At 39.9% G+C, this 24559-nt stretch overlaps 1 protein-coding gene across 1 annotated transcript in view; it reads left to right on the forward strand.

The window, feature by feature from the left end:
* LOC112106846 (cadherin-13) overlaps nucleotides 1-24559 on the forward strand; it is a 743971-nt gene that overhangs the window by 116640 nt on the left and 602772 nt on the right. The window contains exon 2 of the mRNA XM_024200308.1: nucleotides 9427-9538. Within this exon, the coding sequence (XP_024056076.1) occupies nucleotides 9427-9538 (112 nt within the window). The remainder of the gene's footprint in view (nucleotides 1-9426; nucleotides 9539-24559) is intronic.

The following is a 24559-nucleotide window of genomic DNA, read 5'->3' on the forward strand; positions in this document are numbered from 1 at the left end:
GTTGCAAAATTATACATATATCATATTCAGGATAGTTGCAAAAAATTTCATCTGAAAATGCTATCTGGTGTAGGAAATATGACTTTAATTTTTTTTTTCTATAATAGGTTCTGCCGCATCAATATTTTTCTGTATGGAATATCCACTTGCATGGGGGAAAGTAATTATGAAGTGGCATACCTATGTTTAAGAATTTCTTAATTTTTTTTTATATAGATTAAAATTTTCACTCATCCAAGTGTTTTTCATGGAGCCATAACTACTGGAAAACCGTATGAAACTGTTTGGTTCATTAGATGATAAATAACTAAAATGTTCAATATAAACAGACCTTCGAACAGGCTATTGTCGCAATACGGTTTAGGTTTGGATAGCTCCATACACTGCAATTTAATGAGAAGGAAAGTTTGACTTTCAGTGTGTCTTATTTATGCCTCTTTCACTGGTGCAGTCGTGCTACAGAATGGCTCATTTGCATTATTCTGTTGCCTGTAAGCTATATTTATTGTGCAACCTTCTCTAAATAGGCTAACCAATTGCAATCTCATTCCTGGTGTATGGGTTTGTCACAGAATGTGTTACCACCTTTCATAATACAAATAAAATTATTTGGGGCCAGACTCCACACGTTGAGTAGTATTTTACTCATTGAGTAGTCTCATTCGCTGATGATGAGTGGCACTTTACCAGATTCATCTGTAAAATGGGGATAATGATACTGACTGCCTTCCTTTAAAGTGCTTTGAGATGTACTGATGAAAAGCACTATATAAGAGCTAGGTATTATTACTAGTAGCAGTTGATTTATTTTAATGGGACTACTTATGGAGAAAAGTACTACTCATCACGAGTATCCAGAATCCTGCCCTTTGTTACTAGCCTCTGAAGATATTTAATTAATATGGATGATGATTTTGGTATGGATGTAAGGGTTTGGGCAATATATAAAGGCTAATCCTGATTCTTTTTGCAAAAACTGCTTGGCAATGTTGTAGCAAAACTTACACTCAGGCCTTAGGCCAGAGTTTCTTAACTATACCTATGTATCAAACTAAGACCTCAGTTATACCAGCCTGCTGAACATCAGTTGACTTCAGTGGTAGCTTTTAGGTGCCCAGCACTTTTGAAGATCAGTCTATACAAAATTAGGGGCCTAAGCATAGGCTTCTAATTTTGTAAATTTTGACCTAAAATTCCAGTCTTGTTATAAGCGATCTACGAGCATGGACTCTAGGGTCCTATTGGGACTTGCATGGATATAGGGTCCATGTGAAAAGTCTGGTTCTGATGCTGGTTTAACAGCCTTATTTACTTAAACTTGAGAAGCAAAGCACCTGCCTGTTCAAAAACACTTACCAGTAAATCACTTCTTAAATAATCCAATGAACACGATTTCCCATATCGGGGACGATACACGTTTTATTCAATGTGTGATACAACTCTCATAATAAACACTCCTCCTTTTATGAGCCTTTCCTTTTGAAAGTTCTCTTTGTTAGATAGTCCCCCTAAAGACTTTGTCATATTCTGATTCCAGTTAATGGAAGTCTAGCACAGTCATACTTCTTCGTGACAAGAGAGCTGAATTCATTTGAGCCAATAAAGTCACTCTAATTTGCATTTTCATAACCCACCCTTCAGTACTCCAAGTGTGATTTTCATTTTTAGGACAGAACTGTGCAGTAAATGGATGTGCAGGCCCTTTAAAAGGATATTTATCATCCTTGAAGAATCTTATTGCCAAATCTTAATAGCATTTCTTACAAAAATGACTTGAATTCACTATCCGATTCAGAGGTAGAGCTGTAGAGGTTGTGAATAGGCTTTTCTGAACCATCTCATGATAAAAAAAGAGGTTAACTCCTATTTTTTTCTCTTTCTCACAGACTCACTCACTCACTTTCTCCCCCCCCATATTAAAAGAAAAAAAAACATACCACACACTCCACCAATAGGATAGAATTCCGAAAAACAGCATTGCATTTCTTTTAGCCTACATAGGCGAGTTTGGTGGTGCTGTGATAATGAAGTATAAATCCGTGCATAGTTTTACAGTATTATAATACCTTTGTTAATGACACCAATTTCAGGATGGATGCTGCAACCTTTTAGATCATTTCCTTCTGTGTCCATTGCTGTAAAAACACTCAAAGGGCATACAAAAATGTCTGTCAAGTAGCCTATATATGGGTAGGTGAAACAATTGTTTGAGGATCTGCTACTTGAAGTCAGTGTCGAAAATCCCATTGTCCAGTCTAATTCAGAATAAGGCCCTTAATTCATAAGAATATTTCCCTTATTCCGTTATGGTAACCATCTGTGACAATTTAATGTAACTATTTCCCTGATCCAAAATGCTATGGGTGAAATCCTGACGTCAATGGAAAAACTCCCACTGACTTCAGTGGGGCCAGGATTCACCTTTCTTCTGTAGAATGCTGTCAGGCGATGCTACTTATTGCTATTATACCCACATTTTTTTCTCCAATAATCGACCCTCTTACTAAATATTTCTGCAGCAAAGGGAGAGGTAATAAAACAGAAAAATTCATAATGTCACTATATAAATCCATAGTTTGCCCACCCCTTGAATACTGCATGCCATTCTGGTCACCCCATCTCAAAAAAGATGTATTTGAAATAGAAAAGGTACAGAGAAGGGCAACAAAAATGATTAGGGGTATGGAACAGCTTCTATATGAGGAGAGATTAAAAAATGGTGACTGTTCAGCTTGGAAACGAGGCAGCTAAGGGGGGGAACATGATAGAAGTCAGTATTGGTGTAGAGAAAGTAAATAAGGAAGTGTTATTCATAACACAAGAACCAAGGGTTACCCAATGAAATAATGGGCCTCTGTTTGCCAGAAGCTGGGAATGGACAACAGGGGATGGATCACTTGATGACCTGTTCTGTTCATTCCCCCTGAAGCACCTGGCATTGGCCACTGTCAGAAGACAGGATACTGGGCTGGATGGACCATTAGTCTGACCCAGTATGGCCATGCTTATGTTGAGGCCCTATTTCTGAAGCACCTATGGAAGGAAGGAGTCTTTAGATTTGGAGTAGCTATTTAGCCAGGATTTCAGTTTCTGTAACAACATATTCTTCCCTGATTTTTCATCTTGAGATTAACTCAGTGTTACCTTCTCTCACAGTTTGGAGGTTTTTTCTCACTCCACAGCCCCTAGGGTCATAGTATTATGAGAGAATATATGCAAGAACCTCAGCTTTAATTTTTTAAAAACAAAACACAACAGGTTTCTAGCTCTCAAGATTCCAGAGGAAATGCTGAAAAAGACAAGCTGGGTGTACCTCAGACCTTAAAACAAAACAAATAGCAAAAGAAAATAAAACCTAAAATTGTATAATTTTCTGAACATCACATGATGTCTTTGGGCCTAACTCCTGATTTTTGAGCTCTGGGGGTTGGCAATACTGTCACTTCCGCCCGATTCTCTTTTCCATGTTAACTTTTCCTGTAACTTTATAGGGTTTAATGGTGATTTCTTAGTATTACAATTGCTCGCATGGAAGCAGGGATAGAATTTGGACCTCCAACTTTAGAATATTGTAATCCTAATAATCTGAGATTTTTTTGTATTTATATTGGATACAGTTCACCCTAGCCTATGCACGGACTATACCCCACTTACGCCCTGTTTGGATATGCCTTGTCTAAGTCTTCTGCATAAGGATGAATTTCAACCCATAAGAACAATGTGAGATGTAATTGGCATTCTGAGGGCTATGGTTTTTTAATCGGGACTTGATCTATTACACATCAGGCTGACAAATATTCGAGAAGGATTACAGTAGAACTGGTGGAGAACATCACTTCCAAATCTGGGATATGGCTGATCTGAGCTGAATGGAATTCCTGTATAACAAGCAGAGAGATCTGATGGTTTGAAAATCTCATTTTATGTTCTATTTGGGAGCTTGTTTTAGAGGCTAACTTTCCATCAATTGCAGAGAGGCAGTGAAACCCTGTTCTGAGATGGGGTCACGTACAAAGGGTTTCAGTTCAGGTTTCTCATGAATATCTGCTGCGGGAGAGGTATTAAAAACTGTCAGAACAGTTTTGCTTAAATGCAATTTTGGTGAAAAATGCTGTTTTGTTGTTTCATGGGGATGTATCAGTTTCCACAGCACTTTCCCTGGGAAGGATTTTGGGGTCTGAGAGACTTTTTACCGAGCAGTTACAGCCATGGCCTGGGATGGCCCTGCTCCAGAGTGGAGTTTTTCATCCTAGCTCAGTCTGAATCTGGCAGAGTATAGACATAAACTTGGGCCTCCCATGTCCCAGGGCAGTACCCTAGCTACCATGTTCACCAAAACATTAGAAAGGTAAGTTCTCCCCCCCGGTGTCCCAATGTGGAATGGACATTCATTTCAGAGCCTCAAAATCTGCTGCAAGATGGAATTGTTATCCTCTGGTCAGCCCTGATTAAAAAAAGTGAGATCCCCTTCTGCTTTCCATTCCATGGTTCTTGTGTGACCAGCTTTCAGTGCAAGCACTGAGATCAGCCATGACCTCTAGAATATGTTTGCTGTTTTATTAAGATGTTTAGTAGGCCTAATACCACCATTGGAAGCACAGCTTTATCTACTGACCTTATGACCAAGCTTACATAGGAGCTAGCTGAACCAGTGACATTTACTTATAAAGACCAGTAGTAAGTTTGCATAGACAAATTGTCAGGATATTAAAAATTGCCTCTTCAATCCTCACATTTTATTAAGAAGTAAATTGCACCAGGTGAGAGGGTTTGGTTGTGTATGTCCGTCCATGGGATCTCTAGGGCTGTGTGATTGAACCCTGCTGTTTGCTTTGCAGGGAACAGTTCATTTCCAAATTGATTTAGGTTATGAGCAAATGGCGTTTGGTGCAGAATTGTTCAATCATTGAAGGCTGCAGATGCTATTTTTCTCAGTAAAAGGATGGAAGACCGACCCCTTCTCAGTTCTAGAACAGTGTACTTTTAGCTTTAGAACATTGTTATCTCTTTGCTTCTTGAAAATGACAAGAAGCTCATTGGCTAAAGTCAAAAGCATTTTAGCATGTGCTTAATAAGGGAGGATTAAAAAGGAGGAATTCCATTTCATAAATCTTGAGCTTTCGACATTTAATTAGCTCAGTATGGGGACAAAACCATGTTTTGAAATTTTCATTCCAGGTGAGTGCCCTAACCACTGTGCTATTGGCTATATTGGGGTAGGTGCCTCTCTTGTTTTGACCAGAAATTCCATCCTGGACCTAAGAAACTTTCGCAATGAAAGTTTCATTGAAACTAATGTATTTCAGCAAAAACTTTCGGTTTTGATGGTTTTGGTAAAAACACGTTGCCAAAAAATTCTCAACCAGCTTAAGCGCTTTGCTAAACAGGATGGGTTGGCTGAATTAGGGGCATATATGCCCTTTAATTTGTAAGTATGAACAGCATTTGTGTACCTTCACAATGTTTAAAAATCTCCTATGTGCAAAATAAAGTATTTTCTTTGGGAGAAGATACCTGTAAGCATTCAGATGCCAGTTCTACTTTCTTTAAATAGTTAATGATCCAGCAAACTTTTTTTTTTTTTTTTTTTTTTTTTTTTAGCGCACACACAATTATGAATTCTATATGCTGCTGAAATTTAGAATATGTTCTGCTTTAAACAATATTCTCTTTTGCTTTCAACACAGATCTGTACTTTGGTTTATTTTTTTGCCAGGCCTTTTCAAAGTGAAGACCTTTAGCGGACAAAATTTTAAGAAGATAGACATTTAGTTCAATAGAAGAATTTTCTTGGCGTGAAAAAATAAATTTACAAGAAGGACTGAGCTTCTAAAAGATAATTAATAAAAACCTTCCATGTGATGACAAACTTGACATCTTGTCTAATGTCTGGAAGAGAAGAAAGTGTTTGGAACTGCACAGCTAGAATAAAATGTTCCATTTCACAGCAAGGCCAGGCCTGCATTTTATAATTATTTCAGAGAGTAAAGGTCACATTCTGTTTGCTAAGTTGACATTACACGAGTCCTGTATACTAGACTTTCAGAAGTGAACTATGGCATATTTAGAACATCCTGATTTCACAGCCAACACACATTATCTGAAATTACTGACCTAGATGATATCCAAATCAGTTTTCCAATCCTAATCTATGTTTTCCAAGGCTACAAACTAGAATTCAAGATTCCAGAGGCTAGGCGATCAAGCTATGATTTACTGCCTCTTTTATATCCACCGCCATGTATTTTTTTTTTTAGCAGCAAAGTCATGTTTGTAATTAATTTTATCTTTATCATTGAAATGTATGTACTTTATGGGCTATTCTGCCAAACTGGGGTGGTTTTGCAACACTGTGTGGTTCACTGTTTGTGTCTTGACATGAGAGTACAGGAAGGAATGGCAAATTTTATTCTGCACTAATTTATGCTGTGTGCAAGCCCATTCGTTGGAATCATGTGTCATCTGGGCCTAATCTTTAAAAATACATTGTTGCAGCTCTGTGCAGAAAATGCATATGTAAATATATAATGCCGACAGACCCTGATCGTCAGGCAGGATCAAACCTGAGACCTTTGGAACTTAATACTCAAGTCTCTACTGCATGAGCTAAAAGACACATTTCTATCAGCCATGGCTGTAGCAGGCTTATCAATCTCTAGTTGATCTAGGTGCCACTACATGCGATACTTTATCTGCATCAAGCTGGCATGGATTACATGCTTCATTTTCATGCATTATTACTGTGGACTTGCATCCAGATGGAGTAGCTGCACATGCAAATGGCTGGTTACATGCATATCTGGCCACTTCTGTGCATTAAATAACTAATTTGCAATTTTGAGTGTAGGCTTTGAAAATCCGGACTTTACTGTGTGAGTTCTTGTTACAGAAGGACATTGGAGGGCAGAGTGAGGCACTGTGGGACAACTTCTTAGCTGTGTAAATTGGAGAATCTCCTTTAAAGTCAATGGAGTTATGCTGATTTACACCTGAGGATCTTGCCCTTTGTTTGCAGGTTGCTGTTTATTAAGAGAAGAAAGGGAACCAGCAATAGCATGGGAGACATGACAATCTTGCAAAGTGGCTTAGGCTAGGTCTACACTACCCGCCTGCAGGTAGAAATCAATCTCTCGGGGATCGAATTATCGCGTCTCGTCGGGACGCAACAATCGATCCCTGAATCGACGCTCTTACTCCACCAGCGGAGGTGGGAGTAAGTGCCGTCGACGGGGAGCCGCGGAGGTCAATTTTGCTGCCGTCCTCACAGCGGGGTAAGTCGGCTCTGATACGTCGAATTCAGCTACGCTATTCGCGTAGCTGAATTTGCGTATCTTACATCGACCCCCCCCCGTAGTGAAGACCTGCCCTTAGACTCTGCTTGCTTGCGCTCTCTTTCTTTCTCTTGGTTTCTTACTTGAACAAAGGGGCAAATGCGGTGCATGTCATTAAGGATGAGAAATGTGCCCATCTGCCACATTTGCACTCTGCCAATTGGATTGTCACGAAACATTCTGTCTATTGCACACAGTGTCTGTTCATGTCTAGCTGGCCTCTTACAGCAAGTGTTTATGTGAAATAGACTGCCCAAGAATCCGTTTCAATAAGAGCAACTGATATAAGAGCAGGTGGGATACTGTCCTCCCTGTGCTTTGAAAGACTGAGTAATATAAAGCCAACAATGACTCTGTAGTGCATCAGGATTTTCTGTATGGAAAGAAAACCCGGGTAGCATTTTGATTCTTAGACAAGAGCAAACAAGGGATGGCTAAGCAGGCAGCATGCTAGCCTAAGAATGATCATAATAATCACTTGTCCTCTGAACAGAGAAACTGGCAAAGAGGTTTATCTAACAAAGGTAGCACTGAAGGCGCTATGCTGGAGGACCCTGTTCTTAGTCTATAGGGAGGAGGTTTATTTGCTGGAATAGTGTTACATCATTGAAAATGATGAGCTCGTCTCTCATTGGCAGGTCAAGCATTGTAGGTAGCTACTGAGTATAAGGGCCCTTTCATGTGGGGATTGCATGTCAACATTACCTTTTTGTACTAATGGAAGTCAAACGTATCATTTTCTCTTTGGTTACTCTGGTCTTCCTTTGGGTGTCCAACTGGAGACATTTTAGGCGTCGGTTTAAACTAATGAGAGTCGTAAGTGATCTGCATCTCTGAAAATCAGGACCAGAGGAAACCCCCAAAATGGGGCCCAATGCATTTGAAAATTTGGGTGCTTATATTTGGGTATGGAAAAGTAAATTTGTCCTCCCTGCTACCTTGGATCTGACTCTTCTTTTTTTGTGCTTCATTTAACCCTTGAACTTTCTGTGCCTTTTTTTCTTCTCCGCTCTGTCTGTGACTTTCCTACCTGCTCCGCCGCCATTTAAAGTCCACCAAAGAAAATAGTCTTTCAGCTTGTTGTCTCTATTCAGTGACAGAACACAAATCTTCCGAAACAGAGATTGGCATTATACCTATTCCCAACCAATTTTATTTTGTTTTTAACCTCCCTCCCTTGCCCAGATGTTCCTGTGGTGACAGTGGGCTTTGGTGATCAGATACTAACAGTGACACAAGCTGTATTTAACTTTAACCTTCAGATCCAACTACAGAATGATGTACACATTCCATTTTCAATCTTCCACTGGGGTAAACAACTTTTTGATTATGGGGAAACCGGACAAATTGTAGCTTTGTGGGGGTGGGGAATTGACATTTTCCGTCTGCTGCCAGAGTTTATACAAAGGAAACTTTTGTGACATGAAACTTTGCCCTTGAACAAAAGACTTCTTCACTAGCTCAGAGATTTACTAAACTAACCTAAGCTTATAGGCCTTGAGTCAGCAAATAACGTAAGCATACTCCAGCCCTATTTATACGTGCTTATGTCCCGTGACTTCAGAAGGACTTAAGAACACACTTAACTTTAAGCAGGTGCTTAAGTGCATTTCTGAATTGAGCATTATTAATCTTGGGTACATCTGCACAATGTGGGCCTGGGGCAATGTGGATGGTGGCTCAGGCTAACTGTCCACGTACATACCACAGGGGTTGGGCAGTATTGTTTTCAGGCAGTTAGGCCATGTTGCCACACTGCTATTTTCAGTATGCTATCTTGAGCAGGGCTAGTGCATGTCTGTTTACCAAACTGGGCATTACCCCACCAGCTGCAGTGTAGCTGTATCTTTAGACATATTATTTTTTTGCACTCTCGATATCTGCCTGTGTATATGCTGATTGAAACTTCTCGCGCAAAGCAATGGTTAGAAAGTTTTTTAAAGGGAAGCTGTGATGTGCTGGATATGTGGGTGGGTTTTTTGTGTGTGTGTTTTTTTTTAAATGAACATTGAGTCCAAACTTGTTACCATTCATGAAAGCCAAGAAGATTGGTGAGCAAGTGGATATTAAAAGTCCGTTCCCTCTATTTCCTCAGGTGCTGTTGCTTGTATTTGCAGAAGATTTAGAATGCATCCCCGGATTCCAGCAAAAGGTTTTTCATATTGAACAGCCATCTGAATTCACAGAGGACCAGCCAATTCTGAACTGTAAGACGTGTAATTTTCATATGTCATTTTTGCAAAAATCTGTATTAACCACAGTCTGTGTGTTTTTCGTATCACACTGAATTTATCAGAGAGCTCTTCCTCTTTATAACATGATTCCAGGCATAGCTTCCACCTGGGTACTACAATAGCTCCTCCCCTCCCCTTAAAATCCTTTATTTATACAGATTTTGAACTTTGCTATGAATTAGGGTTGGCAAAATTCTGCACATTTATCTGTTGGGGTTTGAATATTTACATGGAAGCTTAGGCTCATCCTCTGATTTTTATGAATGAGTCACCTCCTGCATTTCTTTGCCTTTCCTGCTGTATCAGTACTTAACTGTAGACAAGGATCTTGACTTGCATTTCAGTATAAATTCCTTCTTCCTCCCTGGTGTGCATCCATTCCAGGAGCCTGACCCAAAGCCCATTGACATCAATGAGAGGCTTTCCATAAAATTTTGTAGGCTTTGGATCAGGCCTGAGTTTCAAAAAGTTATCACCATCTCTTCTGTGATCTAAGCAGTTGATCTGGTGGTCCAGTCCCTTTTCCAACGGACAGGTGTCCACATCACAAAAACTACCACCAGAGCTGAGCTGGCATTGATTCTTGGCACCGTACACTCTACCCAGACAGGGCAAAGACTGAATGGGCCATGGAGATTTAACTCTTCTTTCAACCCTAGAGTTTGTCTTTCCGGGTACATTAATGATGCAATGTTGTGAAGCTTGCACTGCTATTGTTCATTCTGTATTGGGACCTGTTCTGAGGATTTGAGACTTCAAGGCTGTCAATCTAATATGGTACCTAATGTGAGCTTTAAATATTGATAAAAAACTGCATTTTCCCCATAATTCATGTTATTTAGTAGCCTTTTCATTTGATCACATTTGGTTCAACAGCTGAAATTAACAGTTCATATGTAATAACATTTATGTGAAAGTAAGATTCAGAGTTTGGATCAAAAATAAAAAGCAATAAAATTCAATTTAAGGAATACCTTTCCCCTCTCCATCCCCTACTTATTTAAGATTATATTGTGAGTGAAAGTATTTGCTCTGTTTTGCAGTTTATATCAAATCTCAGATACATGTGTGGTTAGATGTTTGGCTACGTGTGTGTGTGTGTGTTCTCCCTGTGTGCTGTCCCAGCTCTGTGCAGACAGTTGGCACAGCAGACCTCGAGCAAACTGCCCAATAACCACAAGAGCTGTTAAGGTACGAAGGCACCCGGCCAGGTTTATTGTCGACAAAACATGGTAATAGCACCTGGCAGACTCTATGAGGATACTAAGACATGTATGCCCGTGACAATGGATGCAGCTCGGTCAGTGGTGGGGCTTTCCGCTGCCCCCTAGGCTGGCCAAAGATACTCACTCTGAGATGCATCTTTATACCCTGATATAAACAAGTTACATACTGTCATCCTGACCTTATGTTTTAGAAAGCATCAGTGTGTTTCTGTTATCCTTGGGGAATGTTTTGTACCATCCTTGATATCGGGATGCTCTGATACCACTTGATATTGGGATGTGTTTGTGTGAGTACTCTGTACTTAGCACCTCTCAGCAATGTGTATTTCTACAATATCAGTCCTATTCTTGCCAGATTTTGTGAGCAGGTCCTGCCTTATACCAGGCCTCTGATACAAGGGCTTATCTTGTATCTCAGGCTCTCTTCCTACTACAACATGTACTATAATTTTGTCACCAGGGGCCAACTGAAGTCAAAGGAAAGACTCCCATTGACTTCAGTGAGCTTTGGATTAGATCCAAATTTAGGGTCAACTTTTCTAAAGCACTTGAGAGACTTAGGTCCCTAAATTCCATCTCCACAAGTGACTTAGGCAATACATTTTATTCACTTTCAATGTGATTTGGGCTTCTAAGTGCCTGAGTTGAAGCTGGAACGTAACATCCTAAGTTACTTAGGCATTTTTGAAGATGTTGCCATTATGCACTGAAATGAGTTGCCAGATTTTCAGAGGTGCTGGGCACCTTCTGGATTCCATAGAGTTCAGGTGTTCGCTTTCTTTAAAAGAAGACCAGCAATTTGTTGAACAGACATAGCAGTCAAACAGCATAATGTTGGGGGTTTCATGGCCTCAAAGGATAAAAATGTCCACATGTTAAAATTTAGTAAAATGCAAATAACCTTTATTGTCTCTCTCTTTGGCTGTATCTGAGTACTTTGATGCCTTAGCACGTCTGTCCAAATCTCTCGCTGATTTGTCCTCGTTCTGTTTAGCAGTATAAAGGACAAACTGTTTAAGACATTGTTGATTGGGCTACATTGTGGTGACCTGCAAATTGCACTGGTGTGAAACTGACACAATAATTAAGACATTATTAATTTTAAGAGGGGGAAGAGCAGGAGGGAAAATATCTCAAAACAATCTTGGGAATTAAATTATTTTAATAATCAGATGCTAAATTAGTCTAATACATAACATGCGACAAAGACAGATTGTCAATGTGCAAGTCTAGCTAACTCAATCACTCATAAGTAGTGTGTCCTGGATGTGACAATATTAAATCTGTGCATAGTCTTTTCAGTCTTGTCTTCAGTGGAATCAATATTTTTAATTGTGCCTGTTTAAATACACTTTGCATGCTGTTGCATTATTTTTATACCCATTACTCAACAGCAGTATAATTTAACAGTTGTATCTGAATGTGAGGCCTACCATGAGTATGTAAATTAATAGAGCCAGTATGCAAAGCAGGTCTATAACGGTGATTGCTTTTGTAGTCTTCAATAAACCAAGCAGCTTTTAATTCTCCACTGAAGAGCAGGGAAACAATCATATTTGTTTTTTTGATCTTTTTAATTTCAACAAGAACATACTGTATATTCCATTGCCAATGTTTCCTCCAGTAATTAAGTATGGGTTATAGTTGTTTCTTATGTATTTACTAGTTGGCCATAAATGCAGCTATATTCATTATACATGAAACTTATTGGAAAAAAGAGAGACCAAAGCTAGAGGCATTTATTTCTTTTTTTATTTGCATGCATTCTGGCAATAAAAAAGTTATTTCACATATTCAGCAAACTTTTAAATACCGTCAGAGAAGAAATACAATCAGCTGAAGCATAGGACTCCGAAGAAAATAATATACAATAAAAGAACCGCTGCAGCTTTTAACCTACGTGGGAACTATTTTAGGAGGTTGACAAAGGAAAGTATATTTATATACAGAATACATAAAAGATGAACCAAGGACAAATGAAAAGCAACATGGAATAGAGAGCTCAACAGAGCTAGGCAAGGAGATCTAAGGTCGTGCTGCAGCTAATCTAGGTGAATCCATTCTAGCCTTAGAATTTATTATGAATTCAACAAAAATAATGTTTAGAAAATACCCTACTCTAAGGAAGATGTGGAAGGCAGGAGTAAGAGACACTGAGATTTGCTGGAACTGTGGCAGATAGGATCTGAAGGGTTACTCTTGGTAGCAACCAGGCTACTCAGTTGCAACCAGGCTTCATGAAAAGTGCAAGGACGAAAGCCTAGCCCCACTGAAGTCAATAGGATCATCGGGGCTCTTGCCTTGGGAACGAGCTTCTTCCAGAGTTTCACCAAAGCCTGGGTTTGGTCAACTTCAGGGTACACTTTAAAGCTGTTCTGTTCAATCTTCAATGAGGCCTCGAGTTAGAAATCTTTTACCATCAATGCAGATCCTAGCTTTTTTTTTGGTCACTTGTGAGTGTTCAGTTAAAGACACTAATATTTTTAGTGTTCATTTTTGTTATGGCATGCCCAGAAAATGTGGCAGTGGGTGTAATGTGTAGGACCACTTGAATATAAATCTATAGGGTCAAATTCAGCCTTGATGTAATTCTTCTGTAATGCAAATGGTTAATAATAAGAATAATTGGGGTTTTGTGATAACAATAGATTAGAGAACATGGTCTAGTTCAGAGCATTCAAGAAGTTGTTCCAAACCCCTTTCTTACCCTTAAAGGGGTTCCACATGCGTTGTATCCTATGAGTGAAAATCTGTTGTGTGACATATTGCGTTAGCTTGCTCTGACTATTGGTGTAGCACTGGCAGTAGAGAGCAGTGGAACAGGCTAGGTGTGCTGAGTACATACCCATGGGGTTCAGGAGCGTTTGTACTCTGCACGGCTAGTTCATGTCACCGCTTGCCGCTGTCCGTGTTACCCTGGCTATTACTGTTTATAGCATGCTAGCTTGATAAGAGCTAGCGTGCGTAGGCCTATGCGAGCTGGGAATCACACGCCTAGTTGATAGCATAGATGTAGCCTAAGAAGCCACTGGCTGACAATAACTTAATAGCTGATCTCCACTCTCCCTCCCATTCCTCAATGGAGGCAGGATTTTGGAAGCATGTTGCATAGCACCCATCCACTCGCCCCTCTCCATAGTAGCAGGGGTTGGGAAGGAGGTTTAGTGCTGCCGGTTCTCATAATTTTATTGTGAGCCTCGTGATATTTAGTGATTTTCTTTAACCCCAGGTTTCTGGAGTCATGAGATTGCATCCAATTCTCAGCTTCCATTTAAAAAAAAACAAATTATGTTTCTAGCCTTCCATGTTGGAGAAAAGTGGGAAAACAAATTCACTGTTAAAGCTCAGAAACCCCCCAAAAACTCATGAAAAGAAACCAAACTGCTTTTTTTTTTTAAATCTCATGATTTTGGGTAGGTGGGTGGACTAAACTCATGATTTTAGAAGTAAAAATTGGACACAACGGGCCAATTAGTGTAGCTGTAGGAACCTCTTGGATCACACAAGCTAGAGTCCTACTAAAATGATATTGCTTCCTACCTCCCTATTAATGGCTATCTCCATTTCAAGTTGCTGTTTAAGGTTCACTAAAGAAATCAGTTTGTTTCCTATTCTGAGGAAACCAGGTGGACTTGTGCCTAGACTATCATTTGCCCCTAGGATTAGGCAGCAGGCTTGTTTTGCTTTCAACTTCTTGCTCATTGACCATAACTACTACACATGTTCTGTTGCATACCCATGACCTCCTTTCCATTAGTTTCCTTAAGATCCAATTGTTGTTTCTTAGCATTCATCCTTTGTAGTCCAGCTGAACTGTTTTTTTTTTTAAATTGATTTGTATCATTACATTTCACTTAATGGCCACCTCCACCCTTCCTGACACCTTTTTGTTTTCCTAATCCCCTTTCTCTTTATTCAATACGCCTTCCTATAGAACTGTATATGATCAAACCCTAAATCTCTCTTCCTTCATATCTAAATATCCCTTTATTCTATTCCCCTCTTTCCCTTTCTTTTTTTTCTTAAGATCATTTTTTAAGAAGCTGTCATATTCAAAACACTGCATCTAACTTTCTCTTCAGCATGCATTCAAGGGGACTCATATTTTAGCATCTGTAGCATAATGGAAAAAATACCTTTCAGATAGTCATAACTTTGGCAAAAAGAGCTATTTCAGATTAAAACTTTCCATAGGCAGCCTCGGAGTGAATTTTTGAGTCAGAGTTTGATTTAGCCACATTTTCATTTTTTTCTGATCGCAGGAAATATGGTTTATTTAATTACTTTAGTGGGGAAGAGAATATTAGAATGCAGTTCTTAAGTCCACATTGGCTGTGTTTTTAAAATTCACCGTCTGACACATTGTTCATACTTCTGTTTGAGGAATCGCTGTGCGTATTTCAGGCTAAGGTGTGGTCCCATGTGGCATGCTCATGAGGAGACCAGTTGAATTACAGGAAGTTTCTCCTTCAAAGTGTTGCATTGAAGGGAAAGTAAATTGCTAAATCACTTTAAGGGGCACAGCCTGAGTAGGAGGTTTCCATCTATGCCCTGGGCTCTCGTTGGTGAGTTTCTTCAGAAGTCATAACTGTGAGATCTTATAACTTACTCCCTCCGCTCCCGCTCGGTGGCTATGTAGGTTCAGCCACAGTTGAGTCCTTAAAAAGCACAAATATACTACATGGGTAACAATAGTTGACGGAAGATATAATACTGAACAATTGTTATTTGCCTTTGCCCATAACCTGCGCTAGAATGCTAGTCTTACTTTAAACTGAGTGGACAGATGCTCACCTTACTGGGCAATACCATCGCTTGATATTTTTCTTTGTAGATTTGTGAACCTGTTCTTCAGATAACATCAGGAGAGTTGCAAGGTCCTAAAACAATGCTCTGCTGTCAAACAGGCAAGATTGCATTTTCCTTGATCAGGTGATAAGTGACTTACTTTCAGTACAGTATTTAGACATTGCTGGATCATTTGTGGCCTTCAAATGCTTCTCTTCTGCAATCTCTGTTTTAGTCAAGCTGAGCTGGCAGGTCACTGCCAGTGACAATGCTCCATCATGCGGAGAGATTCCTAACCAGCCCCATCATATGTGGAATGTAATTGTGTTACATTAATCATGTTTATACTACACATACATGATTCGTGGCTTTTTTGAGGTATTTTTAATGGACAATAAATCAAATAGTACACATGAAAAATGAAGGCAATTAAGAAAGAGGCTTTGGGTGATGTGTCTTGCATGCTAAACTAGGAAATACATTGCTAGTGATTTAAATGTCAAAACAAAAGCAGTTTTGACCCTTACTTGAAAAGATTTAATTTGGATGTTAATTAATGGCTGACCTCTTCTGTCTCTTGCATGATGGATTGCATGTTTTCAGAGCTTGGATACTTCAGGATCAGGGCTTTGTCTGTCCATATTTGGACACTTTTTTCATTCTAACTGAAACTTTCCTTTCCATCTGCATTGGCACTCTTAGCTTTGTTTACTTATATGGTGGGAGATTTATTCACCAATTAATCATAGATGCTTAAAGGAGTGTCTGCAGTTCAGCAAAGCTGCCCCTTTCAGCAAGGTTCCAGGTGTCGTTCAAGTTTCAAGTGACATTCTCATTGCCTACGGTAGTGAAAAGCACTGACGAACATCCCTGTTATTGCAGTAATTCCATGTATGGAGATGCAACTTGTATTGATTTCATGCCACCACAAAACATTTCCCAGTGATTTCCAGAACTAACAATTGAAGTTATAGTAGGAGGTTTTCAGTGAAATGGAACAAATGAGAGAACAATTTGGGCCAACAATTTCATGCATAGCAAACTGTCTGCAGAGTTGTACATGATCAAGAAATTCATCAACTAATCAGGCCATGGTGGAACAAATATATGTAAATTACATCTGAATGCCAAATAACAGGTGTTTAGTTCACTTTAGACTTGTATGACAGCCTTTTTTTTTACTCTCTATGTAAACTGTTACGAACGTTAGTTTCACTTATTACAGTCTGAATATATATGTGGAAAACATGGAAAAATATGGCATGTTCACTATATAGGGTAAGATGTGGCTGCTATCTCCATATAGGTTCTATAATGGGACATTTGGTAGCCTATATGGACAGAGCATCCCACCCGCTAGTGACCATGCCATATTTTTCCAAATTGTCTACATACGTGTTGCCTAACTCCTATTGATTTTCAATGGGCATTAGGTTCCTAACTGCTATGTGTGTGCCTTTGAAAGAACAGTATATTCTTTTGACATGGGGTGTATAACAAATGTATATATGTGGATAATGTATATGAGGATAATATGTGTGTGTGTGTATATATCTCTATATAGTAAAATAGAAATAATCTGTGTTTTGTATGTATGTACAGCTGTATCTGGAGACCGATCTATATTTAAGTGCACAAAAATATTGTATCATCTTCTAAGCTGGTTTCATACATGATCAAAACAAAAGATAATATGACTAGTGATTGCCAGGTGGCCAGACAGTTGCCTACCCAATTGTGCATATCAGCTTATTAACAGGGCCTAGGGGGAAATGAATTTTAATATAGACTTTTTGATTTTTATGCATATACATTTAATTTAACTAAAAAAAAGTATTCAAAAAGGAGGTAGCATATTATTGTGAACAATGTGAAAGAATTAATTAGTTACTGGAAAAACAGCTCTAGGGTTGAGTCAAAACCTCAAAGGGATATAGTTTTTTTTTTTTTCTTCTGAAGTAGCAAGACAGCTCTTGAATTGAAGAACAACTGAGAGAAAGCTGTATGTAGTAAAATGAGATCTTTTAGTTTCTTCATCAGGTTTTATAATCCTTGCGAGGAGGAGAAAATCAAGACATAAACCAGAATGTGTGCATCACCTGTTTCTCAATTACCCCACAACCCATGCATGAATAAAGGTGATTTGACTGGGACAGAGTGCTCCATTAACCTTTAGGTTATTAATTTAGATGAATGAAAGGTAGCAAATTACTTGGTTTGAGATGAAGTTTGTTTCTATAGACTTGGCAGGAACCATCGTCGTTTGTAGATAACACTTTCGTGAAATATTTCAGGGCTTTGGTTGGTTGAAGTAGGCCAGCTGTTGTTCTAATAGCCTAAATCAATGACCAACTGCTCCATATTAGCAGGTATGTCAGCTGCTCAGTGCAGTGGAAACCTTATATTAATTATGTTTTCAGGTACTTCTAATGGGAGATTTCTCTTTTTTATGTCCAGTTGGCACTTCCAAATTGAATATCAGATTAATTTATGTTATTCCCCCAAACTGATTTCCAGTGTTATCAACTCAATTTGCTGCATAGGATCCGATAGTATTTTGCAGGCTCTTCCTCTCTAGGTAAATAGGACATATCTAAAGGCCAAATTGTTTGTGGCCTTTGTAGAAATGTGTATGGTTTCTCATTTGACCAGCAAACTATCTGACACAATTAGCCTAAAAACTAACTTAATTAAAAAGGACATCAGCCTGGTCGTACAGCGGGGTCCCTCAGGCTGGGTTACACTGTGCAGATGTCCTGCCACCTTCTAGCCAATGGCATCCCCTGTTCGTTAGGAGAGCATCTATTGGTGAGGGCTACTGAGTAGCGCTGGGAGTGTCCAACAGACACTATACCAGGGGTCGGCAACGTTTGGCACGCGGCTCGCCAGGGTAAGCACCCTAGCGGGCCGGGCCAGTTTATTTACCTGCTGATGCGGCAGGTTCGGCTGATCACGGCCCCCACTTGCCGCGGTTTGCTGTCCCGGGCCAATGGGGGCGGCGAGAAGCGGCGCGGGTGAGGGATGTGCTGGCCGCGGCTTCCCGCCGCTCCCATTGGGGGCCGCGATCGGCCGAACCTGCTGCGTCAGCAGGTAAATAAACTGGCCCGGCCCGCTAGGGTGCTTACCCTGGCAAGCCGCATGCCAAACGTTGCCGACCCCTGCACTATACCATGGGACAGAGGCTAGCATAAAAAAATAGGTTTGGGAGGGAAGAAGGCCTCTTCCTGCAATTGCAAAGAATTCATCTACCAACAATCTGGTCCAAACAGTCAGAAAATGTTGACTCCTTTCAAGGATGGAGGTAATGTTGGGATACTCCTGGACTAAGCTGGGTATTTCACGGTGATGGGTGCATTTCCCATAAGTACTATGAACCATAACATGGTTGTTCCCCATATGAGACATTAGTTATGGGATGCAAAGACTGTTTGGCTCTGCGATGCCATTTTTTTGAAGCTCCACAACTCATAGTTTTTGTATTTCTGGAGATGATATTTCTGATATTTTAATTTTAGGATTTTTGTAAATTCATCCTTCAAAGGAACCAGTGGATAGATAATGGATAGATAGTGGACTTTCCATTAAATTTTCAAAGCAGTGTGCAGAGATTTAACAGGGGTTAGTGGGAGTTTGTGATGCTGAATCCCTCTGTAAATATAGGAATTTTCATTATCCCTCATCTAAAGTTAACAATATTTTCAAGCACATTGGTGTGCTCAGAAATAATACTGATCCTCTAGTTCACTCTGTTTCTGATCTCTTTCTGCTCAGCCAAACCAAATTATTGAGATCATCCTTGGCTTTTCTAAGATGATTAAATTTAAGTCTAACATAACCTGAAAATATCCCTTCCTTTTAAAATAACCTTTCCTTTTCCAGCTTGCCAAAACATTTAAAAACAACCACAACAATCTGCTTTCCTGGACAGGACACTCTTTGTCCGTAAAGATCTGTTATCTCTTTAGTGCATACATTCCCCAATCCAGAAACAGGATTCCTGTTTACATACACGTCTATTAGCTGACTTTCCATCTCTCCTGATTTTCGTTTGGGAAAGTAATTTCATAGGGTCATGGTTGACATTTACTAAGTTGAACACTTATTTTTTTTCTTGTTGCAAGCCGGTGTTCATACCATGGAGGTAAGACACTACACCTCATCCATCCCCTCTGAACTTGCCATCTGGTAACAAGCAGGGAAGAGTAAACAGGCAGAATTTTATAGATAGTTTTTCAAAAACAGAGCCACTTTGATATGCCATTCTTAATACTAGCATACCCCTTATACCCATCTGTACTTAATAGGTACAGTATTTTACTGCAGGTAGGCCAGTGTAGCAGTAAGCAATCCATACTGAGCCTTATTATGTGACATTGGTATGAACTAGAGCTTGTCAGGAAAAAAAAATCTTGAGAGAAATTTTGACTTTTGGGGGGGGGGGGGGAAACCCTAAAATTTTCAGCTGAAAAATCAACAAGTTTTGACAAATTCAAAATTTTCTGCGAAAACCGGCACTTTGCCAAATAAATAAATGAATTCAATGACAATTTATTTAATTGAATTCAATTTTTATGGGAAAATTTTGAATAGCCCTCATGTAGTGCCTAAGAGTTGGAGAGCAAACACACAACATGGAGTATTAACCTTTGGAGTCTTTTGTCAAATGACTGAGACCAATGAATAAAGTAAATTCTCTTAGCAACATTCCTACGCATCACACCTTTATTACTTCTATCAGCCAGGTTGGTTGCGTGTGTGTATGTGGGCGGGGACAGGAAAGGGGGAATCCTCTTAGGCAAAACTTTGGGTATTAGGGCCTTGTTTCTATATACATTTTTGAGGTGCCATATAAAAAAAGGCACTATTCCCAGGAATGGTCGCATTGGCCAATAACTACAGTCTACTGTACATGCCATTCATGTGATGTACCAGTGGTTTAAGGTTTCCAAAAAGAAGAGGAACTGATCAATTCAAAATGTGGGAAACAAAGCACTACCAAGGTCAACATGTTAAGGGCATCTTACAGTTACAGCTAAGGCCTAAAAATTGCCCTTCACAGAGCCCACCTGGAAAGCTTAGCAAAATTAACTAAAACATAACTAATCCAGAAGAAAGCATTCTTCCTTATATCAACAGGTAACAGCAACATATGCATAATGTTTTGACCCTAAAATCTTTCTCTGAGCTGTGCTTTCTAGATTTACACCAGGGTTTGCAATATGCCCTATTTTGTTTCTTTCAGTGGTGGTAGATTTCACAACTTTCTTGAAAGCCTCCAGCCACTCCTGCATACAAAGACCGTCAGCCCTGTTTGTTCAGACTTTAGAATGATTATAATCTGTCAGATCTCAGGGTGCGATATGCTACAGGGTGGCAGTAGCTTTGTGAGACATCTCTAACAGAATCTAGCCATGGAACTGGCAATGGGTTGATTTACCCCAAAGCAACGCCTGTGCTGGTTTGGCGATGTGGATTAAGTAAACGGGTATGGCCAGAACAGTCCCACTAATGAAACTCAGCTGACAATTGGCATTGGGCAGGTGGCATAAAAATGTTCTAATTTACATTAGCAAGCAGCCTGCATACAATGGGTTCAGGACTGGTTTGTTCAAAAGTGAGTTGTATGCCACCTTTATTTCCCCCCCCCCCCATCATATTGAGTTGTGCCATTGGCATTTCAGCTGGACCTCAGAACTTGTCAGACTGTATTTTGCTCTTGTCCTCCTTTCTTTTAGCAATTTGCATTGGAACAATGACAGTTGGATTGTTCAGTATTGGCACTTTTCAAACATTCAGTGCAGGGTATTTACATTCTCTATCTTCTGTACAGATTCAGAGCGAAACAGTGAGTATTTATGGAATGCATCATGGCATGTGGGTAGCATTGAGGTGAGCTGCTTTTGTGAACCAGTGAACAAGTGGCTGTAGAAAATGCTCGATGGTTTGATACAGAAACAAATAACCCCATGGTTGCAACTGGAATTCCTGAAGGCTTTATTTGTTTACATTTTAATTACAATGCCAGCTCTCTCCTGAACTCTCACAATAACACAGCAGGGAGAGAGAACTATAACTTGGCCACAATAAAAGAAAATATAAAAAAATTAAACAAAAAGAAAGTTCACCCTTTGGAAAATGAATAAATTGAGAGATCAGTACAGAATGCACGTAGAATTATGAAGAACTGAAAAACAATTATATGCATGGAAAATGATTTTTTTGGAAAACACATGATAAAAGCACACAGTTGGTTCTGAGTGAAAAAATGTTCTCATATATTTAAAAAACAACCCCACCATTGCAGTTGACGCTAATTCGTACGTTTGTTGGCAGAGAGGCTGATGATTGGATAATCACCTCTTGCTCTAACTGCTTTTCTTCTGGGTAAGGGACACCATAGGAAGCGTGTGGGGAATATTGCTGCATCGAATGTGGTGCTTGTTTCTGTAGACAGAGGAATGTAGGTCTCCAGGGCTGTCAGTGCAGGAACTTTCAGCTGTTGTCTGTGGTTCTCCACTCAGTGTCTCCCTTTGGTTTCCTTGTTTTGACCTGTGACTAGGGTTGCCAGGTGTCTGGTTTTTGACCGGAACACCCGATAAAGTCCGGTTGGTGGTGTAGCAGGACTAAGGCAGGCTCCCTGCCTGCCGTGGCTCCGCTCAGCTCCTGGAATTAGCGGCATGTCCCCCATCTGCTTCCTAGGCATAGGGGCAACCGGGGGTCTCCTCACACTTCCCCTGCCCCAAAAGCCAGCTCTGTAGCTCCCATTGGCTATGAACCATGGCCAATAGGACCTGCGGGGTCGGTGCCTGTGGATGGGGCAGCTCACAGAGCCTCCTGGCCGCACCTCCACATAGGAGCCGGAGAGGGGACATGCTGCTGCTTCCGGGAGCTGCCTGAGGTAAGCGCCTCCCAGAACCTGCCCCCCTCCCCCACGCCCCATCCCTGATCTCCCTCCCACCCTCCTTTTTGTTTCAGAAGATGAAGGAAGCAACCAAGGGGCCACTTTAGACTTCATGCTCACTAAGAGGGAGGAATTGGTTGTAAATCTGAAGGTTGATGGCAATTTGGGTTGACAGTGACCATGAAATGATAGATTTCATAATTCAGAGGAAAGGAAGGAGTAAGAGCAGCAGATTAAGGAAAACGAACTTCAAAAAAGCAAACTTTAACAAACTCGGAGCACTGGCAGGTAAGGTCCCATGGGAAGAAAATCTAAGGGAAAAGGGACTTTAGGAGACCTGGCAGTTTCTCAAAGAAACCATATTAAAAGTGCAACAGCAAACTATCCCCATGTGAAGGAAAGAGAGAGAAAATGGTAAGAGGTCAATATGGCTCCATGAGGAGCTCTTTAATGACCTGAAAATCAGAAAAGAATCCCACAAAAACATGGAAACACAAACAGATTGCTAAAGAGGAGTACAAAATAATAGCACAAGCATGTAGGGACAAAAGCAGAAAGGCTAAGACACAAAATGAGTTACACGTAGCAAGGGCATGAAAGGCAATAAGAAAAATTATGATAAATACATTAGGAGCCAGAGAAAGACAAAGACAAGAGAAGGTCCTCTACTTAGTGGGGAAGGAGAACTAGCAACGTATGACATCAAGAAGACAGAGTTGTTTAATGCCTATTTTGCTTCTGTTGTCACTTAAAAAAAAGCTAAATTGTGACCAGATACTTAACAACAAGGTAGAAGAAACACAAGTCAAAATAGGCAAAGATCAGATTAAAGAACATTTAGGTAAGTCTGAAGTATTCAAGTCAGTAAACCCTGATGAAATTTACCCGAGGCCTAGGATACTTAAGGAACTAGCAGAAGCTGATGCAATCTTGGAACTGTTAGAGATTATCTTTGAGAGCTAATGGAGGATGGGTGAAGTCCAGAGGAATGGAGAAGGGCAAACACAGAATCTATCTTGTTTTAAATGTGAAGAAAGAGGACACAGGAAATTCTAGACCAACCAGCCAAACTTCTATACTTGGAAAGATGCTAGAACAAATTATTAAACAATCAATTTGTAAGCACCTAGAAGACAATAGGGTTATAAGTAAGAGCCAACATGAATTTGACAAGAACAGATCATGCCAAACGAACCTAATTTCCTTCTTCAAAAGGGTTACCGGTTTAGTAGATGGACAGAAGCTGTACATGTGATATATCTTGATTTTTAGTAAGGCTTTTGACACAGTCCCACAGGACATTCTCATGAACAAACTAGGAAAATGTAGTCTAGATGAAATTAAAGTGTAGCTATCTATGGTTCACTGTCAGACTGTGAGGGTGTATCTAGTGGTGTCCCGCAGGGGTCTGTCCTGGGTCCAGTATTAGTCAATATTTTCATTGACGACTTGCATAGTGGAGTAAAGAGTGAGCTTATAAAATGTGTGGATGATGCCATGCTGTGAGGGCTTGCTAGTACTTTAGAGGACAGTATTAGTAGTCAAAACAAATTTGACAAATTGGAGAATTGGTCTGAAATCAATAAGATGAAATTCAGGAAAGACAAATGCAAAGTACTTCACTTAGAAAGAGAAAATCAAATGCACAACTATAAAATCGAGAAGAATTAGGTAGGTGATAGAACCGCTGAAAAGATCTAGGATTTATAGTGGATCACAAATGGAATGTGAGTCGACAATGTGATGCAATTGCGAGAAAGGGAAATATCATTTTGGGGTGTATAAACAGGAGTGTGTGTGTGTGTGTGTGTATAATATATAATATACGCACACGCACACACACACACACATACGACATGGGAAGTAATTGTCCCACTCTACTCAGCCTCAGTTGGAGTGCTGTCCCCGATTCTGGGTGCCACACTTTAGGAAAGAGGTGGACAAATTGAAGGAAATCCAGAAGAGAGAACAAAAATAATAAAAGATAAGAAAACCTGACTTATGAGGAAAGGTTAAAAAAACAGGGCATGTTTAGTCCTGGGAAAAGAAGAGTGAGGGGGACCTGATAGCCTTCAAATA

The sequence above is a fragment of the Terrapene carolina genome, unplaced genomic scaffold (genome assembly GCF_002925995.2).
Source record: "Terrapene carolina triunguis isolate 2854851 unplaced genomic scaffold, T_m_triunguis-2.0 Scaffold33891, whole genome shotgun sequence".
In the NCBI taxonomy this organism is placed as follows: domain Eukaryota; kingdom Metazoa; phylum Chordata; order Testudines; family Emydidae; genus Terrapene; species Terrapene triunguis.